This window comes from Phaeodactylum tricornutum, chromosome 14, assembly GCF_000150955.2.
Source record: "Phaeodactylum tricornutum CCAP 1055/1 chromosome 14, whole genome shotgun sequence".
NCBI classification, from domain to species: domain Eukaryota; phylum Bacillariophyta; class Bacillariophyceae; order Surirellales; family Neidiaceae; genus Phaeodactylum; species Phaeodactylum tricornutum.
In genome coordinates, this window is record NC_011682.1 from 102,648 (window position 1) to 122,932 (window position 20,285).

A 20,285-nucleotide genomic window follows, 5' to 3' on the forward strand; every position below is an offset into this window, starting at 1 on the left:
GCAGGCTTGTGTCCAACACTTTTGTCTTGTGATAATATTCTTGAGTATACCAAACCGAAATACAGGGGTCAAAAAGTACACTTTTGCAAGAGCACATACCCGCTTCATAATGCCGTCAATCGCGTCGTCTACACTGAAGTCGCCAATCTGCCCGCCGACTCCAAATTTGACGCCTTTTCCCCTCCATTGCCCGACGCGGAATGGCAAGCGCAACCCTGGCAGACTTCTACCACGGCGACCAACAAGGAAAACGGTAACGCTCCCGAGGCCGGAGCGTGGCACACGGACGGGCCTTCGGGGATCACCTACCGCTTTCTCGAATACACCCGCAAGGTTGCTTCCGTAACCGTACAGCCACCCACCGACGGTAATGCGGAAGAACGACAGTATCTTGATCTCTGTCGACACATTTTGGATCACGGCGTGCATCGCGGAGATCGCACCGGCACCGGCACCCTTAGTCAGTTCGGGACGCAAATGCGCTTTTCCCTACGGGACGGGACTCTCCCCCTCCTCACTACCAAACGTGTCTTCTGGAGAGGCGTCGCTGAAGAACTCCTCTGGTTCGTTGCGGGCAATACCAACGCCAACGATTTGGCCGCCAAAGATATTCGCATTTGGGACGGGAACGGTTCACCTGACTTTCTCGACAGTTGGGGATTGGGGCATCGAGAAGTGGGCGATTTGGGACCCGTCTACGGCTTCCAGTGGCGCCATTTCGGTGCCACCTACGGGACCATACACGACGATTATACCGGAAAGGGCGTGGATCAGTTGGCCGAATGCATCGACAAGATCAAGAACAATCCCGAAGACCGACGTATTATCTTGTCGGCCTGGAATCCTGCTGATCTCGAACTCATGGCGCTCCCGCCCTGCCACATGTTTCGTCAATTTTACGTCGATACCGAAAAGAACGAATTGTCTTGTCAAATGTACCAACGCAGTGCCGACATGGGTCTCGGGGTGCCGTTCAACATTGCGTCGTACGCTTTACTCACGCACATGATAGCCCATGTGACGGCTTTCCCAAACTACAAATCAACCCGGATAAGCAAAACATTGACGATTTCGTCTTTGCAGACTTTACCGTCGTTGGGTACCAACCGCACAAAACTATCAAAATGGAAAGAGCAATGTTTATACACACATGTTTGTTCAACATCTACCGGATCCACGTCGCTTAAAGTAAGAATCGCAACAAATACACCAACGCAGAATTGATTCCTTCCGGCTCTGCTTTTAGACACTTGTGCAAAAATATTAGACCAAGCTACGATCCGCCAATGCCCACGGACACAATATTCCGGACCCGCTTACCAATCTATTCTCAGATTTTCCCCGAAGGAACACCATCGGTTAAGACTCTGGCTTGATCCAGCACCTGGTGTACTTCTGCAATCACGTCAACTCCATCCACCTTGACAGCACCGGTCAATGCACGCTCTACTCGCTCAAGGACTGCCCGGTCTTTGATAAAGACTCACTCATACGATAATTATTTTTTCAAGCAAATTTGACCTTCGCAATTCAGCTCTTTGTCCAGATCCGAGCCACTAGCATCGGTAATATTACAAATTTAATCAATATATGCAAGTGTATACTAGTATGAATTTTTCAAAAATTGATGAGATCGAACTCGAAAAAGTGAAAATTAAGATTCCGTTGTCGAGCAGCTTACAAGTGGAGGTGTATGAGGGAGAGATTTTCTCGTAGATGTCGTACCGTGACGTGGTGAGTGTGGCGGATAATAGGATTTGATGATGTCACCACGTTGCCTGAGATGAGTAATGTAAGAAACCAATTTAGTGTTACATGGATGTAAGCGTGAGCCTAGAGTGTAAAAATATCATTTTGTTGGACAGATTATATAAGAGTGTAAATTGTACTTTTGCCCCGCCAACTTTTAAATAAATTCGAATCTCGAGCACGCGGATGTTCGGCGATTTCCGTTTCCACACCCCGCGCTCAGACACTCCAATTGCGGCATGGACCTAACGAGAATCGTATCAAATTTACCGAATGTGTCTTTTCCAGTTAGGTAGTCTTGTTCAAAAGACCGGCAAAGTACTTTGTTTATTTCGAGCACAACGGATATTTCATGTATAAACAAGCAATATTGTACGACCATCGCTCACGCCATCGGACTAGAGGTGTGTCAGCTTGACGATATACTTTTGACCGATTGATTATCGCACTACATCCTTGTTCCAACAACTTGGTGACCAGCCATTATGCAGCTGCACTCTCTTTCCAAAATCCTGCTGTTGCTGGTAATCGTTCACCGTTCGCACGGTCAATTTCCACAAGTCAAGGATCGCCATTCTTTGACAGAAGAAGACTATCTCCGACAGCAACCGTCGCTTCTCCGGGGTAGTTCTAATCTACCGCTCTCGCGTTCCAATCTCTTGGTTAGACAACGGAATAGCTTTGGTCAACACCAGCAACGAACGCGGAGAGAAAAGGAAGACGAGGATGACGACGACCAAGACGATGAGATCGATCAGCCTGAAACCGATGAGCTCTCGTCCGACTTTCCCACAGGTATGCCCAGCGTTGTCGATTCTCCGATGAACGAATCTCCGGGCGACCAACCTTCGTCGTCCCCACGAGCGATTCCGTTGGAGCCATTTTCGTTGAAGGTGCAGAATTCCGACGAGTGGGATGTGGATTTGGCCACGGATTCGCTCGAAAAGTACTTATTCACCAATCTCGTCGTCGAAAATGGAGTCGAATCGGTTACTTTGAACTTGGTCGATGTGGTGGTAGATTCCGTGAACGATGTGGCGACTTCCTTGACGTCAACGGAACCGAATACCCGACGAGCGCTGCAGTCACAAAATGTAACGCGCAGTTTGACGACCCTGGAATACCAGGGCACAGTAACCGTGATGGAGTCCGAAACCACTGTTGCACCAGCAGACAACAAAGAGTCCTTGTGGTCCCAGCAATCGCGGCTGCTGCAAGACAATGCCGACGTAGTCAGCACCGTCGTAAATCAGAACCAAGGTAACCCTGCGATTCTCGTCGGCGTGGCGGTTGGTGTCGACGGCTCATCGTCGGCAGCGTCCAATGCAGACGCGAACGACGAAGGCCCACGGACTGGATTGGCAGTTGGATTGACGTTCCTGTTCTTGGCAATGGCGGTGGGTGGTCTGGTCTACTGGAAGCGTCGGCATCGCCAGCTCGGAGAGCCGGAGGCGCCGAAAGAAATGGCGGCATCTAGTGACGATTCGGATTCCTCTCCAACCGGCGACAAGGACGGCTTGCATTCCGGCAACCGCAGCAGCGCTGTAACGACCACGGCTCGAGAAACGGACCACGATTCCGACGATGACGACGTGGACTGGGTTGCGGGGAAGAAGCCGTTGTACAACATGCTTTCCATCGTTCGGCCCTCCGTTTCCACTGACGCGAGACGAGCGGTTCATACCAACCCGTGGCTGTCGCCGAGCAGCAGCGACGATCTCCGTCCCGACACGCTCGAATACTGCGCGAGCGACGATTCATCCCTTTATACGAGTAACACGACGAGCCCCCAGGGCGGCGCCAGTGACGACGGATGGGAACTAGCCCTCGGTCAAGGCCAATTTTAGTGTGTACAACAAAGAGTCAAATAATTACACGGTTTTCACGGAAGACAGACGACTACCATGCGATTCTGAGAGGCTGTGACTGTAAGGGAACGTTTCGTCATTAGTGTTATATTGACCTAGAATCAAAGAAAGACCAATGTTATTTGCAATGGGCCTTTGACAACGATCGAGGACTAGAATTTGGGAGGGTGGAATGGTCTTTTTCTATCATCTGGTCTTTTTCTATCATCCGGGTTTCTCACTCAAACGACAGAAGCATTGGCTTCCTAATGGCGAGCCGGTTCTCGTGGGTCGTATAGACGGCGCAACGTTACCTCGGTGAATTCCGCTGTGTTCCAAATTTTCGCAAGGATTCCGAACTTTGAGGTACCCGGAAATGCTATGTACCTATGGTCGGTAGGCACCGGAAAGGCTGAGGGACGCCCGCCTAGCCCCAACTGCCGTTCCAAACCCTGTATTCGTCGAGTTCCCCTTCCGGCCGGCTTGACGTCCCGCGAACCAGTGAGAACTAGGTATAGACGGAACAAAGAGTATTAGTAGTACGTTTACCGGTACATACCGTACTATACAGAGTTAGCAGTACTCTAGTTATACGACTACCAATCCCCAACCACAAACTTGCAGTAACAGTGTCGTCTCCTTCAGGTACAGCAACTTCCTTTGTTCATCCTTTTCGCCCCTTTCCATCTTTCGATCCAACTTTTGATCAATCCTACTTTTTCGTTGCATTCTAGCTGTTACTTACGGGTCGTACAGAGCACTTTGTCATGAAAGGTGTTGCTATGGAATCAAGGAGACGAACTTCTTTGGTAATTTCGTCAGTTCCTTCTCTCCACCGTCGCCGTCGTTCAGGGGCTGCATTCCCCGCACTGTTGCTGCTTCTTCTCGCGGCGGTGCTCCGAACCACCACGGCAAAAGTCCGGGGGTTCCCTACGGATGTCCAGATTCGTCACCGTCGCCTAGCCAGAGACAAGCTTCCCGATGGTGCCACGGAGATGCCAACGACCAAGCCGACCATGGCTCCGTTGGTCGCTCCTACTGTTAGTCCTGAAGATGCCTCCACCATTGTCATTACATCCTTTCCGACTCGCGCTCCCACCGAGCAGCCCGGAACGCGGGACGAATCAACCCTAGCACCCACGGACGTCATTTTGTCGCAGATACGGCCTTTGCAGCCCTTTGCCGTGAAGGTAGTTAACAACACCGCACTGGACGAGGCTGTTTTGACGAAATCTTTGGAAGATTATTTGGAAGCGAATATACCCAACGCGCAGTCGGTGAACCTGGTCCTCACCATTCCCTCTCGTCGCCGCACCCGGAATCTCCAAACCGCTGACGCGATTGAATTACAGTACACCGGATTGGTCGCGCTGGAAGCGGACAACAACGGAGCGGGCGCACTCTATCCAACGTCGGCGGAATTGGTGGCGACGCAAACGCGAGTTTTGCAAGATATCGACGCCGTCAACGAGGCCGTCAACGCCGATCAGCCCCAAGACGTTGTAATTGCCGACGTCGTCGTCGAGGAACAGGCTGCCGTGGAGCCACCCGTCACCGACGAGCCCGAGTCATCCAACGCCGCTGGAATCGTCGGCGGTATACTAGGGGCTCTTTTTGTCGTGGTACTCATCTTTACCTGTTGGGTATATGGACGAGCCCGTAAGGAACACCAAAACAAGCAGAATAAGCGTTCCCCACCGCCACCGCCCTCGCCACCGCCGCGATCGTCACCACCGCGATCGTCACGGTCGTCACCCCAGCGGGCAGCCTCCATACCGGTCGACCTCGACGAGGAATACGACCATTCCGAGTATTCCAACCAGGCGCTTTGCGAACAAGACATAGAAGTAGCGTCCAATAGGGAGTCCTACTACGAGGAAGAGCAATCCGGCAGGGAATTCTACTACGATGATGACAAAGAGGAAGTGGAATCCGCCCAAGTTTTATACAAAGACGAATCCGAAAACGGAATTCAAGATAAAACTGAACCCGTGTCGCAGGATGTTGAAGTGCAAAAGTTAGGAACGGCCTGGCTCGTGACTACCAAGAAGACGCTCACCGATGACGATGAAGCCCGGTCCGACTCGGATGCCAGCATGGACGGCTACTCAATCTACGATGCCGAAAATTACGCCTCGCAATCAACCCAACGCCACGTATCGGCGGCAGCGATAACGGAACGCCCTGTCAAGGCGGCATCAGCCAGACGCCCCGCTTCAGCATCGAGAGCGGGACGCACGCTGGTGGCGAGCGCCAGACCAGCCAGGGCGACTCGCTCCGTTTCTAAGGGTGACCGCGCGTCCGACAACGAATCTGTCTTTACTTACGCCGACGTGGGTACCGACGACTCTATCTATACCTACGGCCAAGGATTGATACGGGGCCAACCAAATAGCGTGCTCTCCGGGCAAACACTTGACTCCTACAACGGAGCCACCGAAGCGGGCGAATCTTCCCTCACTGCCGGTTCTCCTCCCTACCAGAGACAGCCAGTTGCACCGAGAGCCTCCTCTGTACGGCAAAGAGCCGCCAATAATTACGGCGTCAATTCCCCAAATGTCGCCTCCAACATGTCCAGCCCCCGTCAAGTCTCGCGTATGACGCCGGTTACAGTCCAGAGAAGCGATGCCACCGACGACATGAGTCAGCCATCAGACGAAGCCCAGGACGAGTTGGACCGCGATTTGAACGGCTTTGCGAACGAGTTGGAGCGTGCCAAGCTCCGGGCCAGGGTATCCGCGTCGACACTTACATCCCCGCGGTCTCGTCGACCTTCGCCCAATTTCGCCGACAACGATCAAGAGCAACCTTCGGCCATGTCAAGACATGCGCGTCCCACACGAAGCTCCGTGCAGGAATCGCGCAACCAGGTGTTCCGGTGAAGTTTCGTCCAAATGACCGGTCCTATGATGGTAATCCTCGCTCGAGTTTACCCGCCAAGGGTAATCCTACCCATGTTATCTGTAGCCATGCGTCTATCTTTATCGATCAATTTTAATGAATTGGAGCTTCTTCTCTGACGGTAGTCTAGGGTTTTGTTCCCCCATACGCAAAAGACTTGCTATGTTATTTTAGGTTGATGAAGACCTTGCGTATATAGGTATGCAAATGTGCGTTTTCAGCACACCATGTCACGTGAAAGGAGTAGCTGTAGCTAGTCGATGACTGTGAAAGACCCGGTACCAAAAAATGAAGCAAAAGCGACTAACTGTGCAACATCCTTTACAGTTAGGAATACCTATCTACTTCAGCAGCGACACCCTATATTTAGTACTATGGAACTTTCTGGAAAAAACGTGAGAATTTTGCATGTGAGCTACCTCTTCTTCCGGAATGTATTACGATTACCCAGCATTACCATTTCCGCTCGTTCATACGCAATGACGTTAAAAAGTCGCGCTGCCCATGCGGACGAGAAACTTGTCGAACCAGACATTTCGTTGGGACCTCTCCTGGGGGGAGATGATTTTGAAGATCCGGAAAACAACCACGATGCACTCTCATCGCTACCCTGTGATTACCGCGCTACTGACTCCGGCCTTTGCGACGATATTCCTTGCCCGGCCAACAATGCCGTACCCTGTAAAGAATGGGAGTATGACTTGCACGGGAAACTCTCCGCCCGGGACGAGGAAGCGCGGCAGATTCAGGAGGCTTGCCAACGATCGCTTCTGAACCGAACTAACGAGCTGGTTTGGATTGAAGGACCGGACGGTGTGGGGAAAACGACATTGGCCCGCCACGTCGGATGCGGATTGCATGACATCGGCGGGGCCGCTCTGTTCTTGGAAGGTCGTTGCGACCGATTGCAACGAAACTGGCCTTACACTGCGTACGTAGAAGCCCTTCGTTCTTGGTCGCTGCTCGCTTTGACTGATCATGAACAAGCTATGGCGATTCGAGAAAGAATGCTATGTAAAATGGAAGAAAAGGAGCTACTGCTGTTGGGATCACTTGTACCAGAGCTCAACGCCCTCTTTAGTCCAACCTATGCTATTGAAGGCGAGGTGAGCAATTGTGACAAAATGAAAGCGTTCAAGAGGTTCCGATTTCTATTTCGGGTTTTTCTACGTAGTATAGCAGCATACACCCAGCTTACTGTGCTCTTTCTCGATGATTTTCACAAGGCAGATGAGGCTTCGGTAGAGCTGTTCCAGTCTCTGTTACTCGAAACCAAGGGCCACGGTATCACTTTTATCATTGCATACAAGGATGACAGTCTTTGCAGGAATAAGAGCCAAGTCTATTTTAGGAACGTTTCTTCGTTTCGATCCGATAAAGTCACTTTAACCCACATCAAGCTTGATTCGCTGGGAGCACCGGAGATACAAAGCATGTTACGTGATGTACTTCGGTTGGAGGAACAGGAATGCCAAGCTTTGGGTAGTTTTGTTTTTGGACAGACGAAAGGCAACGTCTTTCGGATACATGAGCTCTTAGAGGCCCTCAAGCAAGAAAAGTTTCTACGCATTCATTCTGCAGCCAGTTCTTGGTGCTGGGATATGGACGAAATTAATTTAGAGTTTGGAGACGTCCAGAACAGAATTCAATCTAAGGCTGAACTTCTCTCGGAGGAAACGCTTCGAATCCTCAAGGCCGCAGCTTGCTTAGGAGCAAAGATGGATGACGAATTGCTCATACACTTAATGGAAGGTAAAGTATTCTGGAGGCGTGTGAGCAAGGCTTTTTGGTCTACTCGGAAAGGCAAGGAGCGTTCGAGTTTGCGCATGACATTGTCCAAGAGACAATTTATGGCATGATTCCGTTAAAAAACAAGGAACGGTTTCACTACAGACTTGGTCGGCGATTATGGCGCTGTCTTGATATAGAAATGCTCGACAAATACATCTTTGCTTTAGTCGGGCAATTCATATTGCTTGATATTGAAACTTCAAGGGATAAGGAAGAATGTGTTGGCATGGCAAAACTTTGCCTTCGCGCGGGTGAGCGAGCAGTGGAGTTATCTCTCTTTCAGACGGCGAGATCGTATATCACGCACGGGATCAAGTTGCTAGGCACAAACTGTTGGCGCGCTGAATATGATCTTACTTTGGCGCTGTACAATGCTGCAGCGGAGATCACCTATTGGGCTGCCGATTTTCCCGATGTACACAAAAGGGTGAATGCCATTCTGTCGAAGGCCCGAATTTTCGAGGATACTCTCCGGGCACATGTTGCCTTGATACAGGCGCTCGGTAGCAACGACAAAATGGGCGAAGCTGTGCACAAGACGCTCGTTGTACTTGCCGATCTGGACATTTTTATACCTTAGAAACCATCAAGGTCACAGATTCTGAAACAGCTTCGCCGTACATGTTCAATCCTGAAAGGATTTTCGGACGAAAGTTTACTTCGACTTCCAGTTATGAACAACTGCACGACACTTGCGTCAATGCAGCTGCTCAACATGGCCTTTTTGTATACGTATCTCGGTCAAATGGATTTATGTCCTTTGATTTCATGTAAGATTGTGGAGATGACTGTTGACCATGGTCTCTGTGCTGTTTCTGCTGTTGGCTTCAGCGCTTTCGGCTTAGTTGTCAGCGGTATTGGTGGTTTAATTGAGGAGGGGGAACGGTATGGGCAGCTTGCTTTGAGGATGTGCGACCAATTTGATGCCAAAGCTTGGTTCTGTCGAACTTCTGCAATTTATTATTTCTGCATTCATTCGTGGACGCATCCCTTAAAAGAAGGTATCGCACCTTTGAAGCATGCCGCCCAAATCGGTATTGAGACTGGAGATATTGAGTTCGCAATGTTTAACGACATTGCCAGCTGCTGTATCAGCTGCGGGGTTGTACCTGTTCCTGAACTTATAGTAACTATTGAAAACCTTTGTGACCGGCTCGAATTCTACGGTTTGAGGACAAATCAAAAATTGGTCAAACCCATGCAACAGCTACTCTACAATCTATCGGGCCGCTATTCGGGCAATGCCGCTGTGCTTACTGGAGCTGTTATGGACTTCGCTCTGGTACACGAGTGGAAGGACACACACGAAACAGTATATCGTTACTCCCACGTTGTTCAGATGGCTCTGGCATGCTTGTTTTGGGATTATGAGCGGGCAGCAGAGTCGTCCGAGGCATGCTCAGATCTCATTCAAAGCCCGACTGGAGCGAAGAGCATCCTATTTATACTCATTTTTGAAGTTCTAACTGCGACAGCATTGGCAAGAGCTAAGAAGAAGAAAAGTTGCCCGTTAGCATCTAAGCGACTAAAGTTTTTGAAGGCTTGGGCCCGACTGTCTCCGCTATCGTTCGCAGGGCTACAATTTTTAACTGAGGCCGAACTAGCTTGGCTGAAAGGAGACTTTCCGACTGCACTTTTAAAATTTACCTGCAGTGTTGCCTTGTCGGAAAAGTCTGGCATATTGTTGCTCGTGTGTATAGCCAACGAGAGGGCAGCGTTGGCATGTCTCGACCATGACGATCCAGTCTCTGCAAAGAAGTTCTACAATGAGGCTCTGGCGGCTTACACGCATCTGGGGGCAAGTGCAAAAGTTGACCATATTATCTGCGAGTTAGAGAAAAACATAAACTGACCTGGAATTTCATTCAAAAGAGATTGTATTCATTCTTATAGTATCTAGCTCCATATATCTTCTTTACTAGTAGAGTCGCTGTGTAGAAATGGAGATAGTTAACTAACTGAAGATTCAGTCGTTTCTGATGGTGAATCATCACAAGATTTAGAATACGTAATGCAGACAGACACAACAAACGGCAGTCGTCTGTGCGGAAACGCAGACAGACCACCTCACGCTTTTCAAGGTGACATACGAACGACGAGCGACGAACGCTCGTTTGCAGTTAGTCGACGACCATGAGACAGCCAAGCTGACGACGATGTTCAGCTCCAGCAGCACAACGCGTCAAACTTCGAAATCATATTCGTGTCAGTGGTCGCCGCATATCCTAACGGCAACTGTAAAGAATCCTTTCACAACGAAATCATGCATCACTTCGCGAAAGTTATCCTTCTCGTTTGCGTCGCTATGCTTGCTGCTGTCTATACGGAAGCTTTTGCGACACCTTCCCGGTCCGTGCAGTCTTCAGCCGTGTCGATTACGAACAGTATGCCTTTCCGCACTTCGGCATTAAATGAACGCCGCTGGAACTTCAATGACGGACAGGCTCCGTGGGGTCTGAAGAAGAACGCAGAAATTTGGAATGGACGTGTTGCCCAAATGGCTTTCGTGCTAGTCTTTCTGCAAGAGTTAATTCAGGGCAAGGGTGTTATTCAGGGTCTACAGGAAGGCGACCCCGTCAATATTGCTAGCGCTGCGGCATTTGCAGTTTTTCTTCTGTCTTTCACGGCATTCTTGGCAATCAAGGGAGACGACGATTATGTGCAATAGATCAAGAGATAGTAGTAGCAAGACTCTCCCCTGCGGGTTCTGCGGCGATGATCGGAAGCCAGTGCGTCGTCAGAAGCTACCCTACAAAAGGGGGCGTTCTTAGCCTAATCGTACGCACCGAATTGGATTCTAAACAAATAGCTATAACCTTAACCACATTTTGCGGAACGCTGCCATGTCCAGCTTTTCCATTACAACTTTGAAGAAACTATCTTCCTAAAAGCCACGCGAAAAACGGTGCGCCTTCCTTCGAATTTCGATGATCGTTTCACAGTCGCAAGTTTCAGGGTCTGATTACATGCGGAACGGAGCAAGAAGAATAAAGCAAAAGCTGCACCTACCTTTTCTTTCCACGTTTCGAAATCTACCAATGCACGGACGAATTGGTTGTACAAAAGATGGACCGCAAACAGTCTTTGTCTTCCAGTTGAGATAGTAAGGATCTTTGTCCAGCTCACTGATAGCGCTTTCCGTATAGCCAAATCCATATCATGCACTACCTTTCTCGCTGTCACATCTGCGACCGCTTTTCTCACATGAAGTGCTTCAAAGGGCTGCAAACTCTCTATCGATGAAGATATCACTTCTGCATTAACGGTAGCCTTGTAAGGAATAGACAGAATTACCGCTTTGGTAACAGTAGTATCTTCGCTGAATGAGGTCGCGCCTCTCTCCTTCACGTTGTTGCGTCCTTGGATTAAACTGGACAGACAAACGTCTGCTGCAACCCCAGAAGCGAATAGCGCTCCCAGTAAAATAAAATACATGAATGAGGTCTCTCACTGAAAGATCCAGCAAAAGTATTGGATTGTAGAGTCGCGTTCAATATGTAAGCTGTGCGACAAAGTCGATATCCGTGATCAAAAGAGCCGCCTTGTTTCAAATGCGCTGTAGCGGTTGGCCTTTAGTCGACTGTTAGAATCTTTTAAATTGGAAAAGGAAAGGGAACTGCTCAAGAAAATCATCGCAGAGGTCTTCAAATGTCTGTCGTAACGACGATGATCGGGAAAGAGAGACATGCATTTACGGTGAAGGGATCATAGGTAGTGCATACTATCGGAGCAAGACAGCACTTCACTATCCACAATAGCAAGAGGAGGCATACCACAAGCATGTACTAATCCCCATGGACAGCCCTTTAAATTTTGAATGGAAGACAGTACTCACTGTCAAGTCGAGGTAGCTCAAAGATAGAGAAGTAGAATATCTTTCGTTCAAAATGTCCATAAAGCCCCCGGAAAAGCAAGCAGCACGTTGTAGATCAGATCGAGACGCTCCAGCTCCAGCTGCGCTCTTGCTTGCTCTCTACTGGCCTTTTGCTTTTCTTTTGTTAACATCTTCCACATAACGTCTAAGCCTCCATTCCCGGCAATATTTTGTCGTGCTCGTACTTCGACATTTTTTTGGGGTGCCAAAACTGATAAACAGATACATGGTAGATAGGTAACAGGGTCTCGTTGCTCAAGAACCGTTGGTGCTGCTTCAAACAATGGCCTTAGTGAACACCAAGGATTTCCTGAAAGAAGCGCCGTTTGTAATGGAAGCCGCCTTTGTTCATCGGACGACGTTACAGCCTGTGGATAGGCCGATATCAAATAGTACAGCATCCCGGTAGTGTCTAAACTTGTGAAATCGCTCTTTGAGTGTGCGGTCCAAGTATGCAATGGAAGCGAGTTCTTTGGTGTTCTGATTCGAGCATATTCTGGGTATAGTACTAGTAAAAGCCGTGCTATGGGTTCAGGACACGTGCCGCACCGGACTAACACAGATACGAGAGTTTCATTGCGAGGATACTCCAAGTCTCGATCTGCCGCAGCACGGCAAAGAATATCCAAGCGGCTCCAGAATCGAACACACCGGAGAACTTGCCTATTTCCAGTCACCAAAGAACGAGGCACACTATGGCACTGATTCCGTTCTTGCATTTTGATGGCTTTTCTTGTCTGGGCAATAAGTCGATCGTCTTGACAGACGAAATCAATTGCTTCTAGTAAGTGTTTGGAAGAGTTTTTTACTTGAATCGATTGCCACGGTAGTGGATCAATGTAGCTTCGAAGAAAAATGTCAAAGCATGTTTCTCCGAGTGCGGTTTTCGAGTCAAAGAACTCATCGCCAGAGGTGACTGCAGCGCGTGAGAGAATCCAAACCCACCATTCTGCCGGAAGAAAGTGACTTGCGGCGTAATGGATAGCCGTCCAACCAGAAGAATTCGACTCCCATAAGACTTGGTGTTCCTTCTCTTTAACGAGCCGTGACAGCGACGCGTATTCGCCGTCGCGAATCGCCTGGTGAATTTGCGCGGCAAGGTTTTTGTTTGCTGAGTTGACATCGTCAGTCGCCGCAGTCTTTTGACGAAGCCCGAACAGAGTGGGCTTACACTGCTCCATGCGAGATCACGTTCCGAGGTCGGTACCAGCTCAATTGAGAGAACAACACTAATTCTTCCCAAATCCCGATGACCTGATGGAGTGAGTTTCGAACATCATGTCAGCGTTCACTGTCAGAGAAGAAAAAGGCGAATTTCTCATCACGCAATTTCTCACTAATTGTAAGTGTGAGCGGGTCCGCTTTCCGGTCCTGTTGTGGACGTCATCCCCTACTCGTTGGACTGGCCGCCAACCTTGACTTTCCCCGTAAGTAATAAAAGGCACGCCATATTACCCACCATATGCACTTACATTTACATTGTTCTTCCCCATAAAATCAAAAATGCATACTACTACGACATCTACAAAAACGCCTCGGTAACGTTTTACCAGTCGTTCGCCAAAACAATCGCATCTCACAAAATGAGTTTCATTCAGACACCAAAATCAGTTTGAGTTACATTAGTTTAAAAAAAGAAGGAACGCTTCAGTGGCACGCTCATACACAAGGCTTCCGGTTATACATAAGGCTATATCGTACCAAGACAGCAGAACCAATGAAATTCTCTATTTCTTCTCTCGTTGTCACAATTGGTTCCTTAGGGAACCTGCCTCTTGCCATTGCACAAGGCGTCAGGTATGTCGAATAGGAAAGGTGCCATCGTCACCGTCACCAAAGAGGACGCAGAAACCTTACAGATTCATAATTGCCTTCACCATTCAGTGCAACTACTCCTGTGGTCCGATATGTGGATCCAATGAGCGACATGTCTTTACTCCTTCCGTCGCTAAGCGCGCGACACGGTGATGAGCCCAGCCTCAACATGGATTTTTGGCTTCCAGCTTCCCGGGCTCTGTCTTCCTCTCTCGCCACCGATATTCCCGACCAAACATATGCCACCCTTCCGTCGAAAGCTTCTAGCACTGCGCAAGTTGCTGTATCAACGATGCTCCAAAGCAATGTACCAAGCGACATCCCCAGTAGCCAGCCTTCCTATATACCAAGCTCTTTGGAAGATGGCCCGCCTAGTGATTCCCCAAGTCTCACGCCATCTCTACAATTGGCTTCATCATTTTCGGACGTACCGAGCAATGTTCCTAGTAACCAGCCGTCAGTCACCTCGAGTTTGCCAGGGGCCAGCGAGGTGTCAGTGACTCAATCTGTGACGCTTGCATTGGGGTCCAATACAATTTTGGATGACGCATCCATTGACATTTTCGAAAGAGTATGTGCTTTTTCGTTTCTACCCATGTATCTTTCCACAATCTACGAAGCTGAGTATAAAAGCATTCGCTGTAGTGTATTGGATCAAAACTTGGTAGATGAGTCTTCTAAACGACGTTTGCTAGACGAAGATTATACGTTGGGAGAAAAACATTCAACCTTATCCTTGCTCCTTCGCGTCTCGAGTTTGGTATATCTACGTTCCGGCGTCGAATTCGGAGATATAGTGCAGCAAACCTTCACTACCCACGTGGACACCTTTCTGAGTCTCTTGTTTGATACTTTACCTTTTTTTGCACCGAAATCCAGCTCTGGTAGTGGTAACTCACAGGCAATCACCGGAGGACAAACAGAGGTCCAAAACCAGGAAGCTAACCCATCCCCAATCATCATATCCGTCGCTGCAGTTATGGGAGGTGCGATTCTAGCAGCTATTGCCGCCTTCTTTGTGCTAAATAGTCGCAGAAACGCAATTTTGAATAGAGAAATGCCAGACGGAACTGATGTATCCATTCCCATCGACTATTTTGAATCGAGTGACGAAGATCTGGAAAGTGCCCCATATGATGTCACAGACATCTCATATTCAACAATGGGAATGAATATGATGCCTCCATCCCCTCTTGGAATAGATTCGATCCCACGAGCCCTGAACTCTGTCTCGATGATACATTTTTCCGAGGATCTCTCGACCACCTCAATCGATCCTGAAAGTGGAATCACACCTTCTTCGACGACATTAAGCCCAGGTCCCTTGATTCCAGCCTATTGGGAAAGCTACGAATCCAAAATGATATGGAAAATTCGAAATTCTTCATCCCACAGTCTTTCCAGTCAAATGTCGACAGATATACAGTCCGTAAACGGCGCTTTCGAGAGTTCTCCTAGCCTTCTCACTGTCAATTCACGCCAAGAAGATGTAGGAACTACGTACAGCGACGGAGTCAAAGATCAATCGTCGACGACAGACACTTACGAAAAGTGACGTTACAGCAGAAAAGTCTAAGGAGGAAGGAACGCTTTTATTCATCTTGGTCTTTTTGAATTGTTTGTTTACAGTTAGGTTGGTAATTTGTAAGCCTTTGCGACTCTTCTAGCTGTACAATTGACGAGTGTGCACTTGCTACGAAACAATACTGGGAAAAGTAGAGTTGTGTGCATTTTACAGTTAATTGCTTATTTTTATTGGGTATCTTCACTCAGCACCCTCAGCTTTCTTCGTTGATTCGCAGTTTTGACCATCAGCCCGGTAATCGCCGACGCCGACATGGCTCGGGTGTCCACTTCATCGATCGATATAATGATATCCCCAGGAAATAGTACACCTTCCAATGGGCTGTTTCCGTTTACTTTGTGTACCACCGGGCCGTCGAGAGTCGTATCAATTACAATGCCAAGCTTACCGGGAGGAGCCAAGACTTCGCGCGCTACCATATTGGAGCGGCGGGAAGCATCGACCGTATCAACGTCGGCCGTCGATACCGATTGAGCAATTTCGGAACCTACCATGGAACCACCACCACCACCACGGGCGTAAGCATACGTGGATTGGCCTGCAATGGTGCCGGTATCCATTTGGCCGGGATCCAAACTGTATGCGTAACTCATGTTGTCGGCTTGCATGCTTTGGTCGCCAATGCGACTGTCCATTTCACTATTCATATCACTGTATACGGCACCCCCACTTTCGCTGTCGCTCAATTCCGGACCTTGGTCATGTTGTCTATTGAAGCCAGTATTGTTCGGAGACAGGACATTACTTGTTGTAGAAACGCCAGTACTAGCGGATGGCATAACCGCAGAGTTGTCCTTCGCCGAGCGCTTTTCTGTTTCGTGCGTCGACTTGTACCAGTATCCCCCGGCAACTAGAAGTCCGACGCCTACCAACACACCGATAACAATTCCAGCAATCGCACCGCCACTCAAGCCATCATCGTTCCCGCCATTGCTGGACGGCTCGATTGAGGTGAACGATCCCGGTCCATCAATTGCTGTTACTTCAACGAGTGACTCGAAAAAGGAACGGGTGACAATAGAGGTGGAGTCTTGCAACAAGACAATGAGGTCACTGCTGTTAGCGTTGGTAACCGCCTGCAATTGGCGTTCGAAATCTTCGGTCGCGATGGGCTGCATCAAGTCGGCTTGTACATTGAGGACTACCTCCAAGGGGGAGCCCACCATTTCTTGCAAGTCTCGCCTAATTTTGCTGTGTGGCTGGTGACTCGAATTCTTCCGTGGCATCCGCGACAGACGACGCTGGCGAGTAGACGATAGAAGAGTTTGCGAATTGGGTTCCGCTTCGGCTACGACGTTAGCGTACGGCAGATTTTGTTGGTACCACATGGTAACGTCTTCGTTGAAAGATGTCAGAACAGTCCCCGTCATGACACGTTCAACAGTCTGCAGAACCAGTACGACTTGCCCTTGCACAATCGCCGGTGCCGATGGAGACGTTGTCTCAGCAGCGACAGCGCTAGGAGGACTAGTGGGACCAGTGGTGGGTGATGACGATGCGGTGGTTGTCGGTCGTGGAGTGATTGTTGGTGCTGCTGAAATAGAAGGAGCAAACGAAGGCGCGAGGGAGGGCATATCGGAAGGAACCCTCGATACACCGGCATCGGTCTCAGTGGCTGGAGCGGCCGTGGCGTCGACGGGAGACGGAACCAGCGAAGGAGCGTCACTAGGGACTCGACTTTCGCCATCTTCCGCCAACACGTGGTGAGTGTTAGCTGAGAGTAGCAAACAGAAAACAACGAGAGACAATTTGCAGAGAGAAAATCCAAACGGTAGTCGGATTGGAGAGTGCATCGTTTCGTTTGGATCTTATAATTTTGGATCGTGTCGCAGAACGATATCTTACCACTTCACTATTTGTAGTTTTACCGAAAAGCCTTCCGTCGTTCAATCTTGAGAAGAGAACGTGCTACACCACGAGAATCCAAGGTTAAAAGGAGATTAATCGATAAGAGAAAAAAGGTTGTAATGTCGAAGCAACCGTAGTGTCGTTTCGACTTGCGCTTGTGTGTGCCGTGAACCTTGATTATGGACATATTGGCCACGAGAGGCTTGCTACCAAACGCGTCTCTTTTCGTTCACAGTCCGAACGAACACTCTCACATGATTGTTGGATACGGTGCGTGTTCAACACTTTGTCACGTTTCGCTGAGCGTTGGGCCTGATTATTTGGGGTTTCCGGCGGTTCCGCTCAAAATTTCGTAGAGACGAGCTGGATTCAACATAATTAGAAATGTCTTTTATAACGTTCTTTTAGCGGTTATACGCACGTCAGGCTATAGGAGGATTCCCCATCCATCGTTTCGTACGAAGCGTGAAGCCACCCTTTTTCGAGGCCCTCTACTAGCTAGTAGACTGACATTGGACGAATGCCAGCCACATCGGCGTACAAGTGATTCCGTCGACAACTGCCATACAGTGTTCTTCTTTGTTGAAAGACAAGCTATTGTTAAACCATACCATAATTTTAAGCACCAAGTCCACAAATTATCCAAAAATTATGTATGCTGCCAAACTTGCTGCGGCAAAGACGCAAACGTTTTTCGCTTTCATTCGGGTCCAGGCCGCCCTATTATAGGTTCACTCCGCTTGAACCACACTACACGCGTATCTATATCTCCCCTTGTGTTGCGACTCGTTATAGCAAACAGATGCGTCGGCAAATCCGCACAATATGTGAATCTCGTTCTCCATTGCTTGCAAGACGCTTGGCGCTTTTTCCCAGAAATCCTTCCACGTACCATTCATTTCATACTCGATCTCCCCACTACTTGACAGCGAATTGCCCATTGCGCCGCTACTACTATAGTTGTCATCCTTACATTCCGATTTCTGTTCCTGTTCGCAATGTTCGTCTCGGACTTCTGCTTTGGTTCCTGGCGGTTCGTATGCTACTCTCCGACAAGTTGTGACTGCTTTCGTGGTCGTGATTTCACTCGGAATCGGACGAGGATCCCAGCATACTGCAGTTGCAGCAACTAGACGCTGACTCCAGTCGTTCCAAGTCCCATTGAACCCCGATTTGTCTTCGACAAGCTTACCTGTTTCGAAGGCTTCGTTGTTTCTACCCGCAGTATACGCCAAAGAATTGTCGCGATAAAAGCTTCTGGGACGACTTAGACCGGTAACTTGACTAAGGGAACGATTCCGTTGAGTCATAGAACGGATTGGTGTAGCAAGCATCGATCGCCCCCGATTCTGCCTTGGGCATTCGGAAGGAAGCAACTTTTTATTTTTCAAAGGATCACTCATTTGGAAAGAATAATCTTTTTTCCGGTGAGCAACAGACAGCGAAGACACCACCTTTGCTGGCTCCCTTTGGAGATTTTTCAAATCCTTTCTGTTGCTCGTTTGGTCAGTAGAAGAGGATTCTTTTGATTTCTCACTGGAAGTCACTGTGTCTTCTCGCTTCGTCTTGCTCCTCGGACGACACAGTGCTGCTATAGCCGTAGAAAGTCGCCTCCCCTTTGATTTGGATTGGACCTGACCGGAATCGTGCCATCTCCTAGACCACAAACTAAATCGTTTGGAGCTCAGCAGTTTCTTGTTTCGAGAGGTTTCAGTGCGGGAGAGGACTCCCTTACGTTCGAAATCTTTCTTCGGAGGACTTCCGATTCCGAAGGAGACTGTCTGTATACTACCACAGCTGTCTAGTATCGCTGCCGACTTCTCCTGATCTGCAGCCGGAGTTGGTGCTACAGGAGACTCTTCGAGATGGTCCCATACCCAAGACTGGGAGCGAAGATCGATTGTGCTCTCCAAAATATCTGGCGTCGACTCCTCGTCTGACAGAGCGTTCTGATGAAGTAAAGTCTCGGGATGAATTGTGTTTTCTAATCGAAGGTGAAGGTTTCGAGCTGAAATATGCACAGGTCTTGAAATATCGTGAATAATCATTTCTGCGGTCATCGGATCTTCAATTGCATCGACCTCTTTTTGTTCGGCTTTTGAGACAGTCCCCTTCTCCTCGCATTCCGTAAATTCTTTATTGACGGCGGCAATAAGAGCACTTAGAGGAGACTCGTGCATGGTGGCTTTCTTGGTGGGCTCTTCAAAGTTATGGCAAGGGTTTGGCTCATTCAATTTCTTGCTCTGATGCATTGCACTCAAATTGGTTTTTTGACTGTATATGTCTGGCCAATTGGCAAAACTATCGACATGGGCCAAATCGTGAGAGTCCGGGTATGAGCTTTCTTTTTCTTCTCCGTTCAATATCGACAGCTTGTTCTTACACCCCTGCTGCTGTTTTTTATTTGTTAGCCTTCGTGAAGTCTTCATGGTCGGCAGTTGACGAGGTTTTAAAGAATTGGCTGAAATAGAATCAGACCACTCGTACCAGTTCCCAAAGCACTCACAGTCAGCTCATTAATTGTGACTGAAGCTGATGTTTGTCTTTGTCGACCCAACGCAAGGTAAGTGCTGACGGAACTTGATTCCAACGGATGAAAGTGTGTGGTGCACACTATTGAGTCCAGCCAAGGTAGGTTGTAGAAGTCTTGGCTGAGTGGTCCTTGCACTCGTTCAGACTTTGAAAAATTTGCATTCTAGAGCATTTTGTTGTTCAACTGATGCGGTCGCGCACCTTTTTTCAATTTGCACCAGTCTTCCTCAATGATCAAATCCAAGCGGCATTCAGATTGGAACCACCGATAAGCCCGCAATTATCCATAGGAAATTCTGCTTGGTCGTGCACATATGAATCTACATACACTTTGACGAACCAC

At 48.8% G+C, this 20,285-nt stretch overlaps 8 protein-coding genes across 8 annotated transcripts; 5 read left to right on the forward strand and 3 right to left on the reverse strand.

Annotated features, from left to right (window-relative positions):
• Positions 1-369: 369 nt before the first annotated feature.
• On the forward strand, positions 370-1,020 carry PHATRDRAFT_2087 (predicted protein; the record flags this gene model as incomplete). The annotated part of the gene is made up of 1 exon (XM_002181808.1): positions 370-1,020. A coding segment is annotated over one exon (651 nt), but the record flags the coding sequence as incomplete, so codon positions are not given.
• Positions 1,021-2,174: 1,154 nt separating this feature from the next.
• On the forward strand, positions 2,175-3,596 carry PHATRDRAFT_47557 (predicted protein; the record flags this gene model as incomplete). Its single annotated transcript, XM_002181809.1, has 1 exon — positions 2,175-3,596. Exon 1 carries the CDS (start codon positions 2,235-2,237, stop codon positions 3,594-3,596), a length of 1,362 nt encoding a protein of 453 aa, XP_002181845.1. The 5' UTR covers positions 2,175-2,234.
• A 690-nt stretch (positions 3,597-4,286) lies between these two features.
• Positions 4,287-6,478, forward strand: PHATRDRAFT_47558 (predicted protein; the record flags this gene model as incomplete). The annotated part of the gene is made up of 1 exon (XM_002181810.1): positions 4,287-6,478. Exon 1 carries the CDS (start codon positions 4,364-4,366, stop codon positions 6,476-6,478), a length of 2,115 nt encoding a protein of 704 aa, XP_002181846.1. The 5' UTR covers positions 4,287-4,363.
• A 3,997-nt stretch (positions 6,479-10,475) lies between these two features.
• PHATRDRAFT_56446 (stress enhanced protein) lies at positions 10,476-11,107 on the forward strand. The gene has a single exon (XM_002181811.1). It carries the CDS (start codon positions 10,552-10,554, stop codon positions 10,954-10,956), a length of 405 nt encoding a protein of 134 aa, XP_002181847.1. The 5' UTR covers positions 10,476-10,551; the 3' UTR covers positions 10,957-11,107.
• A 450-nt stretch (positions 11,108-11,557) lies between these two features.
• Positions 11,558-13,343, reverse strand: PHATRDRAFT_47560 (predicted protein; the record flags this gene model as incomplete). Its single annotated transcript, XM_002181965.1, has 1 exon — positions 11,558-13,343. The coding sequence occupies one exon, from the start codon at positions 13,341-13,343 to the stop codon at positions 12,171-12,173; it is 1,173 nt and encodes a 390-aa protein (XP_002182001.1). The 3' UTR covers positions 11,558-12,170.
• Positions 13,344-13,817: 474 nt separating this feature from the next.
• Positions 13,818-15,532, forward strand: PHATRDRAFT_47561 (predicted protein; the record flags this gene model as incomplete). The annotated part of the gene is made up of 2 exons (XM_002181812.1): positions 13,818-13,959; positions 14,047-15,532. The coding sequence occupies exons 1-2, from the start codon at positions 13,880-13,882 to the stop codon at positions 15,530-15,532; spliced, it is 1,566 nt and encodes a 521-aa protein (XP_002181848.1). The 5' UTR covers positions 13,818-13,879.
• Positions 15,533-15,729: 197 nt separating this feature from the next.
• On the reverse strand, positions 15,730-17,535 carry PHATRDRAFT_47562 (predicted protein; the record flags this gene model as incomplete). Its single annotated transcript, XM_002181966.1, has 1 exon — positions 15,730-17,535. The coding sequence occupies exon 1, from the start codon at positions 17,353-17,355 to the stop codon at positions 15,730-15,732; it is 1,626 nt and encodes a 541-aa protein (XP_002182002.1). The 5' UTR covers positions 17,356-17,535.
• A 606-nt stretch (positions 17,536-18,141) lies between these two features.
• On the reverse strand, positions 18,142-19,918 carry PHATRDRAFT_47563 (predicted protein; the record flags this gene model as incomplete). Its single annotated transcript, XM_002181967.1, has 1 exon — positions 18,142-19,918. Exon 1 carries the CDS (start codon positions 19,837-19,839, stop codon positions 18,142-18,144), a length of 1,698 nt encoding a protein of 565 aa, XP_002182003.1. The 5' UTR covers positions 19,840-19,918.
• Between the last annotated feature and the right edge of the window lie 367 nt (positions 19,919-20,285).